The 15,805-nt window shown below is 42.7% G+C and overlaps 1 protein-coding gene across 2 annotated transcripts in view; it reads left to right on the top strand.

Moving 5' to 3' along the window:
- CNOT6L (CCR4-NOT transcription complex subunit 6 like) overlaps positions 1 to 11,388 on the top strand; it is a 174,846-nt gene extending 163,458 nt beyond the window's left edge. For both annotated transcript variants that reach the window (XM_077476085.1, XM_077476084.1), the window contains exon 13: positions 10,434 to 11,388. In XM_077476085.1, the coding sequence (XP_077332211.1) occupies positions 10,434 to 10,646 (213 nt within the window). In that variant the 3' untranslated portion in view covers positions 10,647 to 11,388. The remainder of the gene's footprint in view (positions 1 to 10,433) is intronic.
- The last annotated feature ends 4,417 nt before the right edge of the window (positions 11,389 to 15,805 follow it).

Below are 15,805 nucleotides of genomic sequence, written 5' to 3'. Positions count from 1 at the left end.
TTCTCCTTTGCAGTTTTTCTCAAGTTCAGTTTGACAATTCTGTGCTCTGACTAGGCAATGCAGGGACATTTAACTTTTTTTTTTTTTTCTCCAACCACTTTGTAGTCCTTTTTGCTGTGTGCTTTGTGTCATTGGCAGAAGGTTGTCAATGGGGGGGGGGGGCATAGCTGATTGCTTGCTTCAGTTGCACTATCAGGGACTGAAATACTCAAAGCTTTTTTTTTATAATTTTTTTTTTTCCTGCTGAGCTAATAAAAATAACTACAGCTGATCAGTTTTTCTCAAGTCTTCCAGGACGGCACCCTAACAGGAAACACAATCAACAAAGGTCAAAACCCCCGCCCCTCCCTGTGCTGCTCAGTTCTTGATTGTGTTTCCCCATAGCGAAACCATTTATTTATTTTTTTTTCCCCAAAAGACCCGAGGCCTGGGGCTGGTCTCCCCCCTGGGAGCCGGACCGCAAGCTTGTGAAGCTTTTTGGGTCTGGTAGAGGCTATCCTTCCTGGGGGGGGGGGGGGGCAGCAGATTTGGAAGGGCCACCCTGAGTACTGAAGGTCATTGGGTACAGTGGGGGACCCAGAACTTCAGGGACCGCTTTCCTGCTCCCTCCCCCTTACCTAACTGGGCTGTTCAATAGAGAAGCTGGTGTGTTTTTTTTTTTTTTTTTCTCTCTCCTTACCATGGGGAACGGCAGAATCTACAGCGGTCGCTCTCGCATTCCGACTCCTGCTGGGTCGCCCAGGTGGCTGCCAGTGGGCAGTTCACCAACAGAGTCCTGTGCCATCTGTCCGGCGTCTGTAAGAGAAATGATGTGGCTTCCTCCCCAATGCCGGAAATTACACTGCCGCATTTCCGCGTCACTTCTGGGCTTCAAGAAAATGGCAGTTTTTCGTCCAAGAGTGGAGGTTTGGCTGGCAGAGGAACAGGCATCCACGCCTTGCTCTCGCCAGTCTAGTCGATACCTACCCACTTGAGGACGCAAGCCGTGTGCAGGATGGAGCAAGAGGAGAGGCCTGCAGCAGCTACAGCTATGGAGAAGACCACAAGGGGCGAGTCTACCTAGTTGGCAGGGGTTATAATGGGGGACACAGCTTTGTGCTTATTGTAAGCTACCTTGTGTGTCTTTTTACATGAGAGGATGTCACTGCCCAGGGGGTTGCCAGTCATCGTATAAAGACTTCTTCCTGCTCTATAAGATGCTGGTACTGTAACGAGAAGTTACCCCAAAACCATTATAAGTCCTTTTGCTACAAATGTATTCACAAGTTGGGGAAAGCAACATCTCGGGTCATGAAGGACTTTCTCTCTATACAAACAGAGATGCTGTGAACTCATAATGGATGCTTGGAAGGCCTTAAGTCTAAGGAGCCGGAACCCCACACTAGCAGAAAAGGTTTTCTCCCAGGAGGGCTCCTCTAACAGGGCAGAGGGCAGTAGGAGTCCGGAACCCCGATATCTCTTCTGTATCAGGACTCCAAGGAGGAATATGAGGCTACTGAAAACAGTTGTTCTGAAGAGGGCTTAGTAGACAGGAGGAGAAAGAGGACTCCAGACCCGGCAGACATATCTTTTCAGCTGACATGGGGGGGCCTCCTTAGAGCAGTATATGCTTCAGGGGAAATACAGGAACCTGCAGCTTAGGTGTCTGCCCAGGACAGAATGTATAGAGGCTTGGTTAAGCCCCAGGCCAAGTTCCCTTGGTTCATCCAGCCCTCAAGGATATTATCCCGAGGAATAAAATCAATTTGCAAGCAGGAAAAAGTCCACAAATTGGGTACATTTCTTTATAGAACACCATTTCCCTATTTACAAGCCCTTTCCTGTACCATTGTGAGGGCGTCATGGGTTTTTTTTTCCACTAGAGGATCACCTTACACACATAGAACAGTAACAGGCTAAGCAAAGTGTGGCGTGCCCGCTAGCCCTCCACCAAGCCAAGCAAGCCTGTTGGCACCGTTTCGCAGGCACAGTAATCTCACACAGCGCCTGACACTGGACCAAAACTCCTTGGCTACCTGACAATCCCCAAAAAAGTGAAAAAAATTGGCTGGAGATTGAGCAATGCCAACATTCTGCCAATGTGTCTGGGTACATTTTGGACAACTTCGCTGGAGTGTAATATATCTTCTGTAGAAACTTATTGAATTAAGCGGTCTTTAGCTGACACCAAGTGAGTGAATGGGACACTCCACATAACGTCCCACTCTGCTCCTCCCAAATCTGCAACCTCTGCCACCCATTGCTTCCTGGGAGAGACAGAAAAAAGTTCTTTATATAGTTTTGATAGTTTTTTTTTTTTTTTTTTTCCATGGATTGGGCAGGGAGGGGGGAAGAGGACAAGGGTTCCTCCACAGTGGTGAAGCAGCAAGTCCTGAACCACTGTCCCAGGCCTTAATGGTGGCTCGCATTGGGCCCATCAGTGGAAATGTAGCCCTAAATCCTCAGTACACGAGGAGACCTATGCTCCATAGGAACCTAACACTGCTGCTTACATTGTGGCAGAGTCCCTATCATCCCCAAGAAGTCCCCTGACAAAAATGTTTAGAAGGACCAAGGAGTGCTAAGCCCCCTTGTTTTTGAAGTGCAGTAAGGCCTATTCTGGATGGACAGTTTCCCCATATGAAAGAACCAAATGTACCAAAATGAGGGGTAATCCAAATGGGGGAATTGCGTGAAAAAAAAAACAGCAGTGTCTTTCAGAAGGTTTATACATCCTAACACCAAAGGGGGTAGATTCTTAAATATCCATTTTGAGGTGATACAGCAGAGGCAGTAGATTTTCAGACCGAAGTTATCTGCAGTCCTTGGAGATGTGCAAACTCCCAAATGGGTAAACTGAGTGACCCACTGTAGTGGCAACCCAGGGTCCACCGCCGCCCTCGTATCAGAGTCTAGCGGGAGAATGATTCATTTATCCCAAATGACTTTAAGGCCTGAAGTTTTGCAACGTTGCCCAAAATAGTGAGGACTGCTTAGAGACTCGCCCGTATCCCTTAAACAGCATATCATCTGCATACAGCATTAAACATTCTTTAATGTTCCCAACTTCCAGAGCTCCAACCGCAGGTGAGGAATGGAATGCCACTGCCAATGGTTGTCATTAGGGTAAACGGGAAAGGTGATAAAGGGCAGCCCTGCCTAGTTTCCCTACCTACACAGCTGATCACAGTTGAAAGTCAAATGGCTGTGTGCCATTGAGAAGGTGATTAGCCTCACCTAAATGAATTTACAAGTCAGTTTTAGGAGGGGGTGGAAAAATCTGACATCTTTTTTTGCTTGCATGTTATAAGTAGCGCTGAGTAAATGGAGCTGGATAAAACTGTGTTTTCATTTCGGGCTGCAAAGCAACAAAATGCGATTATTTTAAAGTGGGGTAATTCTCTTCTATACCCACTGTATATAATCAAAATATACAGGATGTCCAAAGGTGCTTGTGTTTAGGGGCAGCCAGTTGCACAAGGACTAGAAGGGGTCTCTGAAGACAAGAAATGGAATAGCTCCCTTTAAGTGTAGCAAGAGATCAACATTTTGTCCGGAAAAAAATGGGCAATTCACAAAGGTAGAAAAAAGATGCACTTGTAAGAACAGTATGTCCCGCTGGGGAGCTCTGGAGCGATCCCATTTGCGTGTCTGTGAGTTGCCTATTTTTAATAAAATGTCAGTCTCTTGCTACACTTGGAGGGCACTGTCTCCCCCCCCCCCCCCTTAAAAAAAAAAATATAATGGCACATACAGTACATAATTTTTTCTTACATCTGTAGCAATACTGACCCTTCGGCTAAAGGCAAAACTTTTTCTTTTTTTTTTCCCTCCAAAATAAAAATAATTTTGCCCCATGTCCCACCTTTCCACTGAAGCCAATAATTTTTTATTCTGTTTTTATAGTTTTTTTTATTGGTTTCCAGCCTAGACTGGGCCCCTACTGCTGTGACATTGCTATCCAAGGAGGCAGTGTTACGAAGATGCAACTGAGTGTCAAATGTGTACATGTGCAGCTGATTTGTGTACCCTCTTCTAAATCCCACCGCCAGTCTCTGCCAGGGCCTATATACCTGTAAGACACTGGCGGCCCTTATGTGGAGTACCTTCCCTCTAATGGCTATTGAGTGGTTACTGAGCCTAGTAAATGAGGTGAAGCTATCTCCAGATATTGGCACTCCAGCCATGCAATCATGTGAAAAAAATGTCTTTATCGTACATCATGGGACACAGAGCCTTAAGTATTTACTTAGGGGGTTATAGCTACTTTCAGGTGTTGACTCCCCTATATAACCGCTCCTCCTTCCAGGAGTGCCTTAGTTATTTCACCAGTGTCTAAAGGTGTTGGCACGGGTGAAGATGTGCTCTGTTGAGCTCCAGGATGGATCCATGCTGGGTTTAAAAAGCCTCCAGGATCCATCCTGCCACTGCGGCTCCAGGTTGTACCTGGGCCTCGCATAAAATAACGAGGTTTTGTCTGTAATGCTCCTCTGAGGGCTGGACCCTAGGAACCAGGACTCTTTTTGGTCTTGCTACATTACTTAAATCTGTCCCAAGGGGTGCTATACAAGGTCCAAAGGAATAGAACCCCTATTAAAAGGGCCCCAGTCTTTGAAGGTTTAACCATGCTGCCCGCCGTGATGGGTGACATTTGAATCTATCTGTTTACAGCAGTATCCTGCAGTGAGGAAAAGGTAAGAGGAAAGCTTAGGACCTGCAAAGTCCACCTGTGACTTTTCTTTCAATTATATTGTAAAATGCCTTAGACTCCTCTAGAGGGACTAATAGTTCATAGACCCTGTCTAAATCTGTGCTAATGCATCGTGTGTCTCAGCAGCTGGAGGCGGGGGTGGGTCAGTCACCTCTCCCCCCCCCCCCCCCCCCCTAAATGGGGATACATGTTATGTTTAAACAAGCATAAATCTGAAAAGCTGATAAAGGGCTGTGTAAATCCCCCCCTTCCCCTCTCACCTGCCTCCCCTCTGAGGTGACTCTTGCTAAAGCACAGGAAATAGAGCACGTGGCGCATAGACATTCGGGCTCACACCTGAAAAAGCTTAAAGCTGATACTCTGTGAAACAGTGTCTGTCAGAGCGGCTGAAGCAAGGCTGCCGCAGGACACAGAAGCGCTGGTGCACGTGAGGTGTTTACACAGGCATTTGCAGTACAGGAAAAAAACGTATTGTTTAGCATTAGATCATTCTATGCTACCACTGTTTTTACTACTATTGTTCAAATGGAACAGTTCTAAGCCCACATACACACGGTCGGAGATTTTGCCAACCAAATCCGTCGGATTTTGCCCGTCGGGTTTAGTCCGACGGATTGTGTCCGAAACTGTTGCATACACACGGTCGGGACAAGTTGGCGAAAAATCCCATCTTTCAGAACGTGATGACGTAATTTCGTTACGATGGGACTACATTCAGGCTAGTAGCCAATAGCTTTGATGTAGGAATTTGATCTGAGCATGCGTGGCACTTGGTCCGATGAAAATGCTCTACACATGACCGGATTAGGTCCGTCCGGCCCAGTTGGTCGGGAAGTATTTCCAACATGTTGGAAAATTGGGTTGGACGGAGATTCGGACGGAATCAGTCCGATGCATACCACACAGTCGGATTATCTGACGACGCGGTCCGATAAGACTCATTCCGACAGATTCTCCGACTGTGTGTACAAGGGCTTAGAGTACCTTTGTTTTTTTTTGTGCTTTGCACTATGGCTTCAAGGCACCAAAACCACCCCCAGGTGCTGGGAACTCCAGACATGCCTCCACATTTTCATCCTCTCCGGAGACACCTGACATGGCAAGCCAGGGTGAGTCATTGGAAGCAATTGGTGGTGCAACTGCTTCTTTCACTTCAACCCCTGTATATGTGACTGAAGATGCATCTTATAGGGCTTAGAAGGAAGATTGGCTGCTTTAATCGCATCCTCCATTAAAGGGGATAAGAAGCGGTCTAGATCCCTTACCAGGGCAACAGTGGGCACAGGATGAGGCATTACCCTCAAACGATCAGGAAAAAAAGATTACTCTTCTGTGGAGGAAACAGTTGAAGTTGCAGCTTCACAATCTGAGGTATAAATCCTTACTAACCTGGTTCGCTCCACTTTTATGCTACCCCTAACAGAGTCAGCTGAAAGTCTGGTTTCTTCTTTGGGTTCCTTGAAACCTTCACAACTAGTGCATGTGTTTCCAGTCCACACATTACTAGAGAAGCTTATTTATACCAAATGGGATCATCCGGATAAGCATTTTCTCCCTCCAAAGAGATTCTCAGCTCTCTATCCTATGGAGGAAAAATTCACCAAAAAATGGAAAGAAAGTTCCAGCAGTAGATTCTGCGATTTCCAGTGTGAATAAAAATGTGGCATTTGTGCATTGTCCACTGGACAAGTTAAAGGTTCCAACAGATAAAAAGTTGGAATTCCTGTTAATCCTTTTTCTTTAGCGGGTACTGTTGCTCAACCTGCATTTGCAGCTATAGGCATCTGTCGGTCCTTAAAAGACCAGTTCAGAGGCCCTTAACGAGCTCCCTGCACAACAGGCCAGTGAGTTGGCCGATTTTACCAAAAGCATTATGTTTTGTCATAGATGCTACAAAGGATTCTATTCACCAGGTGTCTCGCCTTGCACTTGTGCTAGTACACATGCATAGGACCCTTTGGCTAAAGGGTTGGTCTGCCGAAGCACCCTGCAGAAACCTACTGTCTAGTTTCCCATTTCATGGGGAGCGACTATTTGGCGAAGATTTGGATAAATACATCCAGACAATTTCCAGCCAGTCAAAAGAAAGTATAAACATCCTTCCTTTAAATGGACTTTTCTCCTGCGCCAAGCGCATCCACCTCTAGGCAGTGACGACTGCTTCCATCGTCAGATTCCAGAGGAAAATCACGGCGTCGGGTCCAGGCTTAAAGGAAGACCTGGCGCCGCAAGACTACAAAGCAGAATACGAAGACCTCTTCATGAAGAGGAGTCTCCCCTCACAAAAGTTTGGCAGAGAAACACTCAGGACAGATGGGCTCTTTTTCTAGGAAACAAACTAGAGTTTCAGAATATTCCACCATCTCACTTTCTGAGATCAAACGTTCCCAAGGATCCAGGGAAAAGACAATCTCTGTTTCAAGCATTAGACCAATTATTGACTCTCATAGACATCCCCACTGAAGAACAAGGTTTAGGTTTCTATTTAAACTTGTTTACGGTACCAAAACTGAATGGAGATGTCAGGCCCATTCTGGATCTAAAAAATCTAAATCGGATCCTAAAAATTCGCTCATTTCGAATGGAGTCGATCGGGTCAGTGGTCTCCGTCCTACAAGGTGGAGAACTTCTGGTGTCCATCGACATCAGGGATGCATATCTGCATGTCCTTTTATTTCCCGCTCACCAAAGGTTTCTGCGATTTTAAGTGAAACAACGGCACTTTGTTTGCGGCCTTACCCTTCGGGCTAGCCACGGCACCATGTGTATTCACAAAAATACTGGCCCCACCTCTAGCCAGGTTGAGGGCACAGGGCATAACAGTGTTGGCGTACCTAGACGATCTATTGTTAATAGACAAGTCAGTGACTCGCTTAAGGCAAAGTATGCACATTCTAACCAGTTGCCTGGAAAGTCTCGGTTGGATCCTCAACCTAGAGAAGTCTTCCTTAACTAGTAAGACAGCGATTACTTAGGCCTGATCATAAATGCAGCCCAGAAAAGGGTGTTCTTGCCTCCAGCAAACATCAGCTCCATACAAGAGCTGGTATGGATGGCCAGGTCAAAAGCAAATCCTTCAATTCAACCTTTGCATGAGGTTGTTAGAAAAGATGGTAGCTTAATTCGAAGCGGTCTCCTATGCCCAGTTCCATTCAAGACTGTTGCAAAACAGAATCCTCTCTGCTTGGAACAAGACGATCCAAGCTTTGGACTTGCCAATGCGGCTGTCCCCATGAGTGTCTCAAAGCCTCAGTTGGTGGTTACGAAGCCAGAATTTGCTGAAGGGGAAATCCTTCAGACCAATAATCTGGAAAGAAGTAACGACAGATGCCAGCCTCTCAGGCTGGGGAGCAGTACTAGAGGAGTTGACTGTCCAGGGACAGCGGTCAAAACTTGAAAGAGCCCTGCCCATCAACATCCTAGAGATTCGGGCAGTGTATCTGGCTCTGAAAACCCGGACTTACAGGTTAAAGAATTGTCCAGTCCAGATTCAATCCGACAATGCCACAGCTGTGGCCTATATCGCCAAGGGGGCACCAAGAGTCTCAGCTCAGAGGTGAACTATATCCTAACTTGGGCAGAAAGGAATGTCCCATCCCTATCGGCAGTTTTCATTCCGGGAGTAGAAAATTGACAGGCGGATTATCTAAGTTGCCAGCAGTTATTCCCAGGGGAATGGTCCATTGACGCCAAAGTGTTTTGTGCTGTTTGCCAAAGATGGACTCCGGACAAAGATCTTTTAGTGTCCAGGTTCACCATGAAGTTGGTCAACTTTGTGTCCAGAACAAGGGATCCACTCGCATTCGGAACAGATGCGCTGGTAACCCCATGGAATCAGTTTTCACTGATCTATGCTTTTCCCCCCATTCAGTTGCTGCCTCGACGACTTTGCAGGATCAAGCTGGAAAGAAAGCCGGTAATTCTGGTAGCACCAGCATGGCCCAGAAGGTCATGGTACGCAGAGATCGTAAAGATGGCAGTGGGGGGTCCTTGGCCTCTCCCACTAAGGCCAGACTATTGCAGGGGCCGATATTCCATCCTACTTTACGAACGCTAAATTTAACCGCTTGGCTATTGAAACCCACATTCTGAAGAAGTGTGGGCTTTTTCAGGTCTGTTATCTCAACTTTAATCAATGCAAAGAAACCAGTTTCCAGAGCTGTATATTAAAGAGTTTGGAAAGCTTACATTTCCTGGTGTGAATCCAAGGGTTGGCACCCTCTGATATATTATATTATAGGCAGAATACTTTCCTTTCTACAATTGGGTGTAGAGATGAAGTTGACCCCAAGTACTATTAAGGGCCAAGTCTCAGCCTTATCGATTTTTATTTCAAAGACCGCTTGCTACGCATTCTTTTTAGTCTGGGGTTGTATGCAAGGGGTGATGCGGATTAATCTGCCAGTTAAATCACCTTTAACCCCTTGGGACTTGAATTTAGTTTTGGCAGTGTTGCAAAAAACGCCATTTGAACCATTACAGCATGTTCCCTTAGTCCTTCTGACTAGGAAGCTGATATTTTTGGTTGCTATATCCTCAGCAAAGAGGGTTTCAGAATTAGCTGCTCTTTCTTGGAAAATGCCATATTTAATTATTCGTGAGGACAGAGTTGGCGGTATGCCCTCATCCAGGCTTTTTGCCAAAAGTGGTTTTAGGCTTTCATCTGAAGATATTGTCCTGCCATTGTTTTTCCCAAAACAATGTTCCAGGGTAGAAAAATCACTACATTGTCTTGATGTAGGAAGAGCAGTGAAAATCTATTTAAAGAAAACTGCTCAAATGCTTAAGACTGTCTTATTTATTCTGCCAGAAGGTCCTAAAAAAAAGACAGTGTCGAAATCCACTGTTGCTAAGTGGATTTGGCAAGTTATAATTCAAACTTATGATTTAAGGGGTAAGATTCCCCCTATTCAAGTTAAGGCGCACTCTACCAGATCGGTTAGTGCATTTTGGGCGTTGCGTCACCAGGCCTCATTTGCTCAGATCTGCAAGGCCGCAAATCAGTCTTCGGTCCATACATTCGCAAAAATTTTACCAAGTGGATGCAAGATGGAATGAGGATATCGCCTTCAGGCACAGTGTGCTGCAGGCAGCAGTATAAGTCCTCAAGGTCTGGGGGTGCCCTACGGGTTGTCTCCCTCGCCTCAAGTAGCATTGCTGTGGGACATTCCACTAAGTAAATACTTAAGGCTTTGTGTCCTATGATGTACGATAAAGAAAATAGCTTGCCTGTAAAATCCTTTTCTTGGAGTAAATCACAGGACACAGAGGTCCCGACCCTCTTTTATGGGGTTTAAGTATATTGTTTATATTGCTTGGCTACAAAAACTGAGGTACTCCTGGAAGGAGGGGGTTATATGGGGGAATCGACGTCCCCTATATGGTTGGGCCAGTGTTAACAACTGAAGGTAGCTATAACCCACTAAATACTTAAGGCGCTGTGTCCTATGATGTACTCCAATTTATTTATTTTTTTTACAGGTAAGGTGTTATAAAAAAAAAAGGCACATGATTTGGGTATGTAAAGTGAACACGGCTTCACCTTTGTATAAGCTCTGTGAACATTCACTTTAAGTAATCTGTCACCCTTATGTACTTGACAACTTTTTGTAAAATCCTGCAGATTATGAAGGTTGTAAGTAACAAGTCCTGAATTTGACTCTTGTATACTGTATGTTTTTTGTCTTGGAGCTGAACTGATGAGTACTAATTCACTTCACAAATTTTTTTGTTTGCATTTTAGGGTGTCATTGACTACATCTTCTATTCCAAGACGCACATGGACGTTCTTGGCGTCCTGGGGCCTTTAGATCCTCAGTGGATGACGGAGAACAACATCACTGGCTGCCCTCACCCCCATATTCCTTCTGACCACTTCTCACTGTTAACGCAGCTGGAACTCCACCCTCCACTTCTGCCTCTTATTAACGGAGTACATTTGCCAAGCAGGAGGTAGTGCTGGCTGACAGCTGGGCACTTGTTCTCATGGACCTGTATACCTGTAAAAGAATCTGTAGGAGTGAAGTATGGCCAACCTTAAGCTGCTTTCTCACGGCTCCTTCCCTCCTGTCAATGCCGTGGCTCTGCATTTTATTGCAGGGAGGCAATATTTGGAATTGAGGCTGGTACAAAAGCTGTCCTCCCAGCTGTGTATTTTGTTCATTTTTAAAACTTTTTTTTTTTTTTCTCTATTGCCCATATTTTCATTCTGTTATTTGTCTTGTACAAGATACTGTTAGCAACTTACCGACTGCTGGATACAAGACATGTTTTACTCCCTTCCTATTTTTCCCATTTAATTAGTTTCTCTCTTCTGATTACTTAGCAGGGAGTCATAACTCCATTTTCCACTGGTATCCTAAGAAAAAGTAGGTTATGTTTAGACTGTGGAAAAACTGACATGATTCACCCAGTTAACCAAGGTTTATATTGGCTTTTCTTCATCCGATCAAGCACAATCTGACTGTAATAACGTTTGTGGCTCTTGCACCTCTACATTAATGTCTATAGTGGGGGAAAGAGGTGGTTAGGAGCCTGTAAATGGTGTGTGATAACCACTGGCTGTGAAGAGAACCTACTTATTCAAGCAGCAACTTTTTATTTATTTCTTTGCTTTCACCAATGAAAAGTTGCTTTTAGTATAGACATCCTTGCTTATTAGACATGCATTAAATGCAACATCTTTTTTTTTTTTTTTTTTTTTTTTTTTTTGGGGGGGGGGGGGGGGGGGGTCTTTGGATTTAGGCCAAAGGAGTGTTTGACTTAATAGATTTGTAACCAAAGATGTCACTTCTATCTACAGTCCTTGCCATTGCTTTTTTTTTTTTTTTTTTTTGCTCCCTCTACGTATCATAGCTTGAATAACCTTCAGCATTCTCTTCAGAGCCAGGCGGCAGCAGTTTGAGGCGTTGAATGTCAGACCACCAAATTGTGAGCATTGTCGTGTTACCAAACAAATGGTGAGCACAGTCATGACAACACACGGGTAATACAGGCACACTTGTACATACAGATCTTCTTTCCCATGTTTACTATTCCCGCCTAAGACATAAGCACTGGTAGTTTACATTTTTATATGCTGGGATGTTCCTTTATCCAAATAGGCAGTTCATCAATGTTCTCCATTTAAAAAGATTCTTGGCACATTGAAAACTATACCGAATTTTTTTTTTGTTTGTTTAAAACGTACCTTCCCTTTTTTGTTTCAGCAGTCTATCTTCAATTTATGTTTTGGAGTGAGGTCTTAAAAAAAAAAATGTATAGACACCTGGCCATGAAGGGGTTAAACATTCATGCAAGTTGTCTTGGATGAATAGCATTGCATTAGTTGAAAGGCCTCTAGCTGCAAACAATTTTTTTTTTTTTTTTTTTTTGTCCTGCTTTTTGCTGCTATGTTTTTAAAACGGATTTTAATCAAAATTTTCAATGCACTTTATTCTGTGTACTATAACATAATCGCTTCCCAGAAGACATCTGCGTTTTTTGAATGTTTTAATAAAGAGGTCCATTTGAATTGGCTCTAGCAGAAGAGTGCACACCAAATTCACTCGTTTGGCCATAAATGGTAGCTTCCACCTGCTTGTGGACCATCCTACATACAGCTTATATAGAACAGTTTAGCATTGTCTTACAAACGACACGTCTTGACCACCACCTCTCCGAAGTGCCTCAGAATATTTTTGCAGATCTTTTCGTGTGCATTTTTTTTTTCCCCCCCCATGCACTCTGTTTCCCACTCTATTTAAAATCTAAGATTTGAAATGCTGCTTTGGCATGCTTTAGCAAACCTTTGTGGAATAAATATAAACATTTTGTAGACCAGCAACCAGAAGCTGTAGTTTGAGAGCCTGCCTTCCGTCTGTGCACCTGTGAATCTCCCAGTCCTTGCATTGGCTTGTGTAGTGAATTTAGTCTGTGCTTGTTGGGACAGATTTATGGTCAGTATTTAGTCCACTGTGATATTGATGCATATCACTGGTACCTTGGATTTCAACTTGCGTGCACTGTATTACAGTAAGTAGGTTTACTCTCATAGGTGCCTTTGTTTCCTGTAGTGTTGGTAATGTCATCTGTCAACGGTCAGTTTTTATCCATCTTGTCCAAAACCACTTGACAAGAGCCTTTTCCTCAAGTGCTCAAATGAAGACTAAAGATTATACTCATGAAAAATGTACCTATTCCTATTGTCTAGCAGCTCCAAGGCATAGGCAGGTTTTTACCATTGGAACAGTTGCTCATTATGGCGAAAGAAGTCGTTGACACTGACACACAGCTTCATGCATCCCAAGCACATTTTAAAGCATTTAAGGTGCATTCAATAAATTTTAGCTAGTAAGATAAATGCTGTTGTAAACAACAAGTTGACGTTTGTCTTGAGCTTCATTTATAAAGTTGCATGAAGGATGCTTTTCTCAGTCTCTGTTCCATAGCAGCCATTTTGGTTCTAACCCTCTCACTTGGTGTGAAGAGAATTTGGTTTTGCTGTGGTGACACTGAAAAGAGCAAGAACAGTCTCATGCACTTTAGACCTTGGGCTGGATACCTAATATACCAATAGAAGTCGTATCCTAAAGAGAATGTCTCCGAATGATTAAGAGTACAAACCCAAAGGCTCAGTGTAACATCTTAGAGGTTGTAAGGAAAGGAAACTGTAAGACTGTCTGCATTCACTATTTCTCAGGTACTGTATATACTATTTTTGAAGTGTATATAGAAAATTTACCAGACAAGAGATTACAGTCTTGGTAGTCTGCTCCATTGTGGTGTTTTTTTTTTTTTTTTTGGTTTTGGAGAAAAAAATTGTGTATTATAGCACAGAATCTGTGAACATCCTGAGGTCTGGCACGACGTATTAACATTCACATCTGGAGAAGAGGACCCTCCTTTTAAAAAAAATAAATAAAAGAAAAAACCTACCCATATTAAAAAGGTGTTGCATGTGCATTGGTAAATTCACTTAAATGGGCAACATCAAACTAAATGTTACACAGCTTTGATATTGTCTTATAGCAAAAAAGAATTCACTCTTCAAACACGCCACCATTTGTGGATTTCAATTTGGACTAGGTAACAGACTGTACTTGTATTTCATGGATAGGAAGACATCAAAGTCCTTATGATGCCACATGACCAATTTGTGGTTTTCTATTATGAGACAATGTTGTGACCTGTGGTTTTCTATTATGAGACCACGTCATTAGTGTAACCACAGTGTATTTAGTAGGCTGTGCCATTATTATTGCAGTGGTACATTGATAGCGGAGTAAAAATTATCAGTTTTTTTGTACATTGGCAATCTTTTTTTTTTTTTTTTTTTTTTTTTTTTTCATATGTGAGGATTTTAAAGTTTATACATTTAGAGGTAATAAAACATTGTGAGCTATTTTATAAAGACGTTCTGTGATTTTTAATTGATCAAAGCTGCTTTGTTACACAAATAAAATTTAGATTTCTTCTGTTTTTAACCCCTTCACCACCAGAGGTCGAAACAGTTTGCAGACCCCTCTAAAAATCAAAGGGATTTACTTTTGTTTGCCAAGTGTTTATATATATATATATATATATATATATATATATATATATATATATATATATATATATTTTTTTTTTTTTTTCATTCCTTTCATTGATTTTTCATCCATTCAGTCCGTATATATTATATATTATTTTTTCTGAAAGCAGATTTAATGTATTTTTAATGCTAAAATAAAATTGGTGGGACCTGGTAGGAGAAACTGGATCTGGATTCAGAATATCCTATAGTGTGTTTTTTGTCTTTTGATATCCATTTTTTGGTCCCTCTCAGTGGTTGCCCTGTACATCAGACCAATCATGTCTGATCTCGATGATTGTAAAGACATTCATTAATAAAACTTTTTTTAATGACTTTAACTGAAGTAAATAAATGGAAAATTACATATGCAAAATGTGTTTAAAGTCTTCTAACACTTAATACACACTTTGAAGGAGTGAATTTGCTCAAGGAATAACGTTTGCACTGGCACAGTGTTTAATATAATGCAGGATTTTGTACCAAATATCCTTTTAAAAGGGTCAGTCCACATAAAACTGATATCAGTTTTGGTAGGTACTAGATGGTAATGTTACCTTGTAGTTCCTGACATGAGTTTGAGATCTCTGTTCTTTATTTCCTGGGTGCACAGCTGTATTGGCCTTGATTGGGGGGATCCCTACTGGTTTTTTCATTTTATATTCTGCACAATGTGAGGGAAGGTGCTGGAACACAGACGGGTGGGTGGTAACTATCTAAAACTCCCAGTTGGCTAGGAACAGAGTTTGGAAATGGGGCAGGGGGGGTCTTGCTGTTATATCCAAGACCTACTCCTCCAATCACGTTGCACCTTTTGAAGGGACGGACCCTTTTGATATGTGTGGTTTTTTTTTTTTTTTTTTTTCAATTCCTGGTTCCCTTGGCCAGTGCAAAAGTGTAGTCCTCAGGTAAATTTTTCTGTATTTCTGGATATATATTTCACATAACATTTTGAGTCTTTGCTTGTATATTAAAGTAAAACCCCAGCTTTATTTAGTGGGAATAAGCAGCATTTTCATTTCAGCATATTGCTAGAGGTGTCCAATGCATCAGGCTGTCTGTAGCTCACTCTATTGAGGCATTGTATACCCATTACAGAATTAGGGGTGTAAGAATCATGTAAAAAAGTCTGCCACTGATGCATTTTTTTTTTCCTGCGGATTGTAATAATCAATAACTTTTTGCAATCTTGCCCTATTGGTGTGTTTTTTTTTTTTTTTTTTTTTTTTGGGGGGGGGGTGGGGGTTTCGAAAGAACTGCCGTTTTCGTTTAGGTATTGAAATGTCTATCTGGAAATGCACACATACTTTGTTGGTCAGTGGACCTAACACAGGCCAAGTTCCCTAACGATCATTTTGATCAGTAAAAACAATTTTAGATTTTGAGCAGTCTGAATAGAAAATGTTGTAGCTCCCTGTCCCTATTTGTCAGTCCACCTTCATCTAACAGTCTCTGGACTGGATGCAGTAAATGTCATAGGTCACACATTTTGACCTGAATGAGTAATATGCGCAGTTTACTTATGTTTTTTTCCCCATGTACCTCCAGGCCTGGAATGGGCACCA

The sequence above is a fragment of the Lithobates pipiens genome, unplaced genomic scaffold (assembly GCF_037356315.1).
Source record: "Lithobates pipiens isolate NorthernLeopardFrog02 unplaced genomic scaffold, aLitPip1_a1.2 Scaffold_13, whole genome shotgun sequence".
In the NCBI taxonomy this organism is placed as follows: domain Eukaryota; kingdom Metazoa; phylum Chordata; class Amphibia; order Anura; family Ranidae; genus Lithobates; species Lithobates pipiens.
This window is presented reverse-complemented; position numbering and strand designations above follow the sequence as displayed.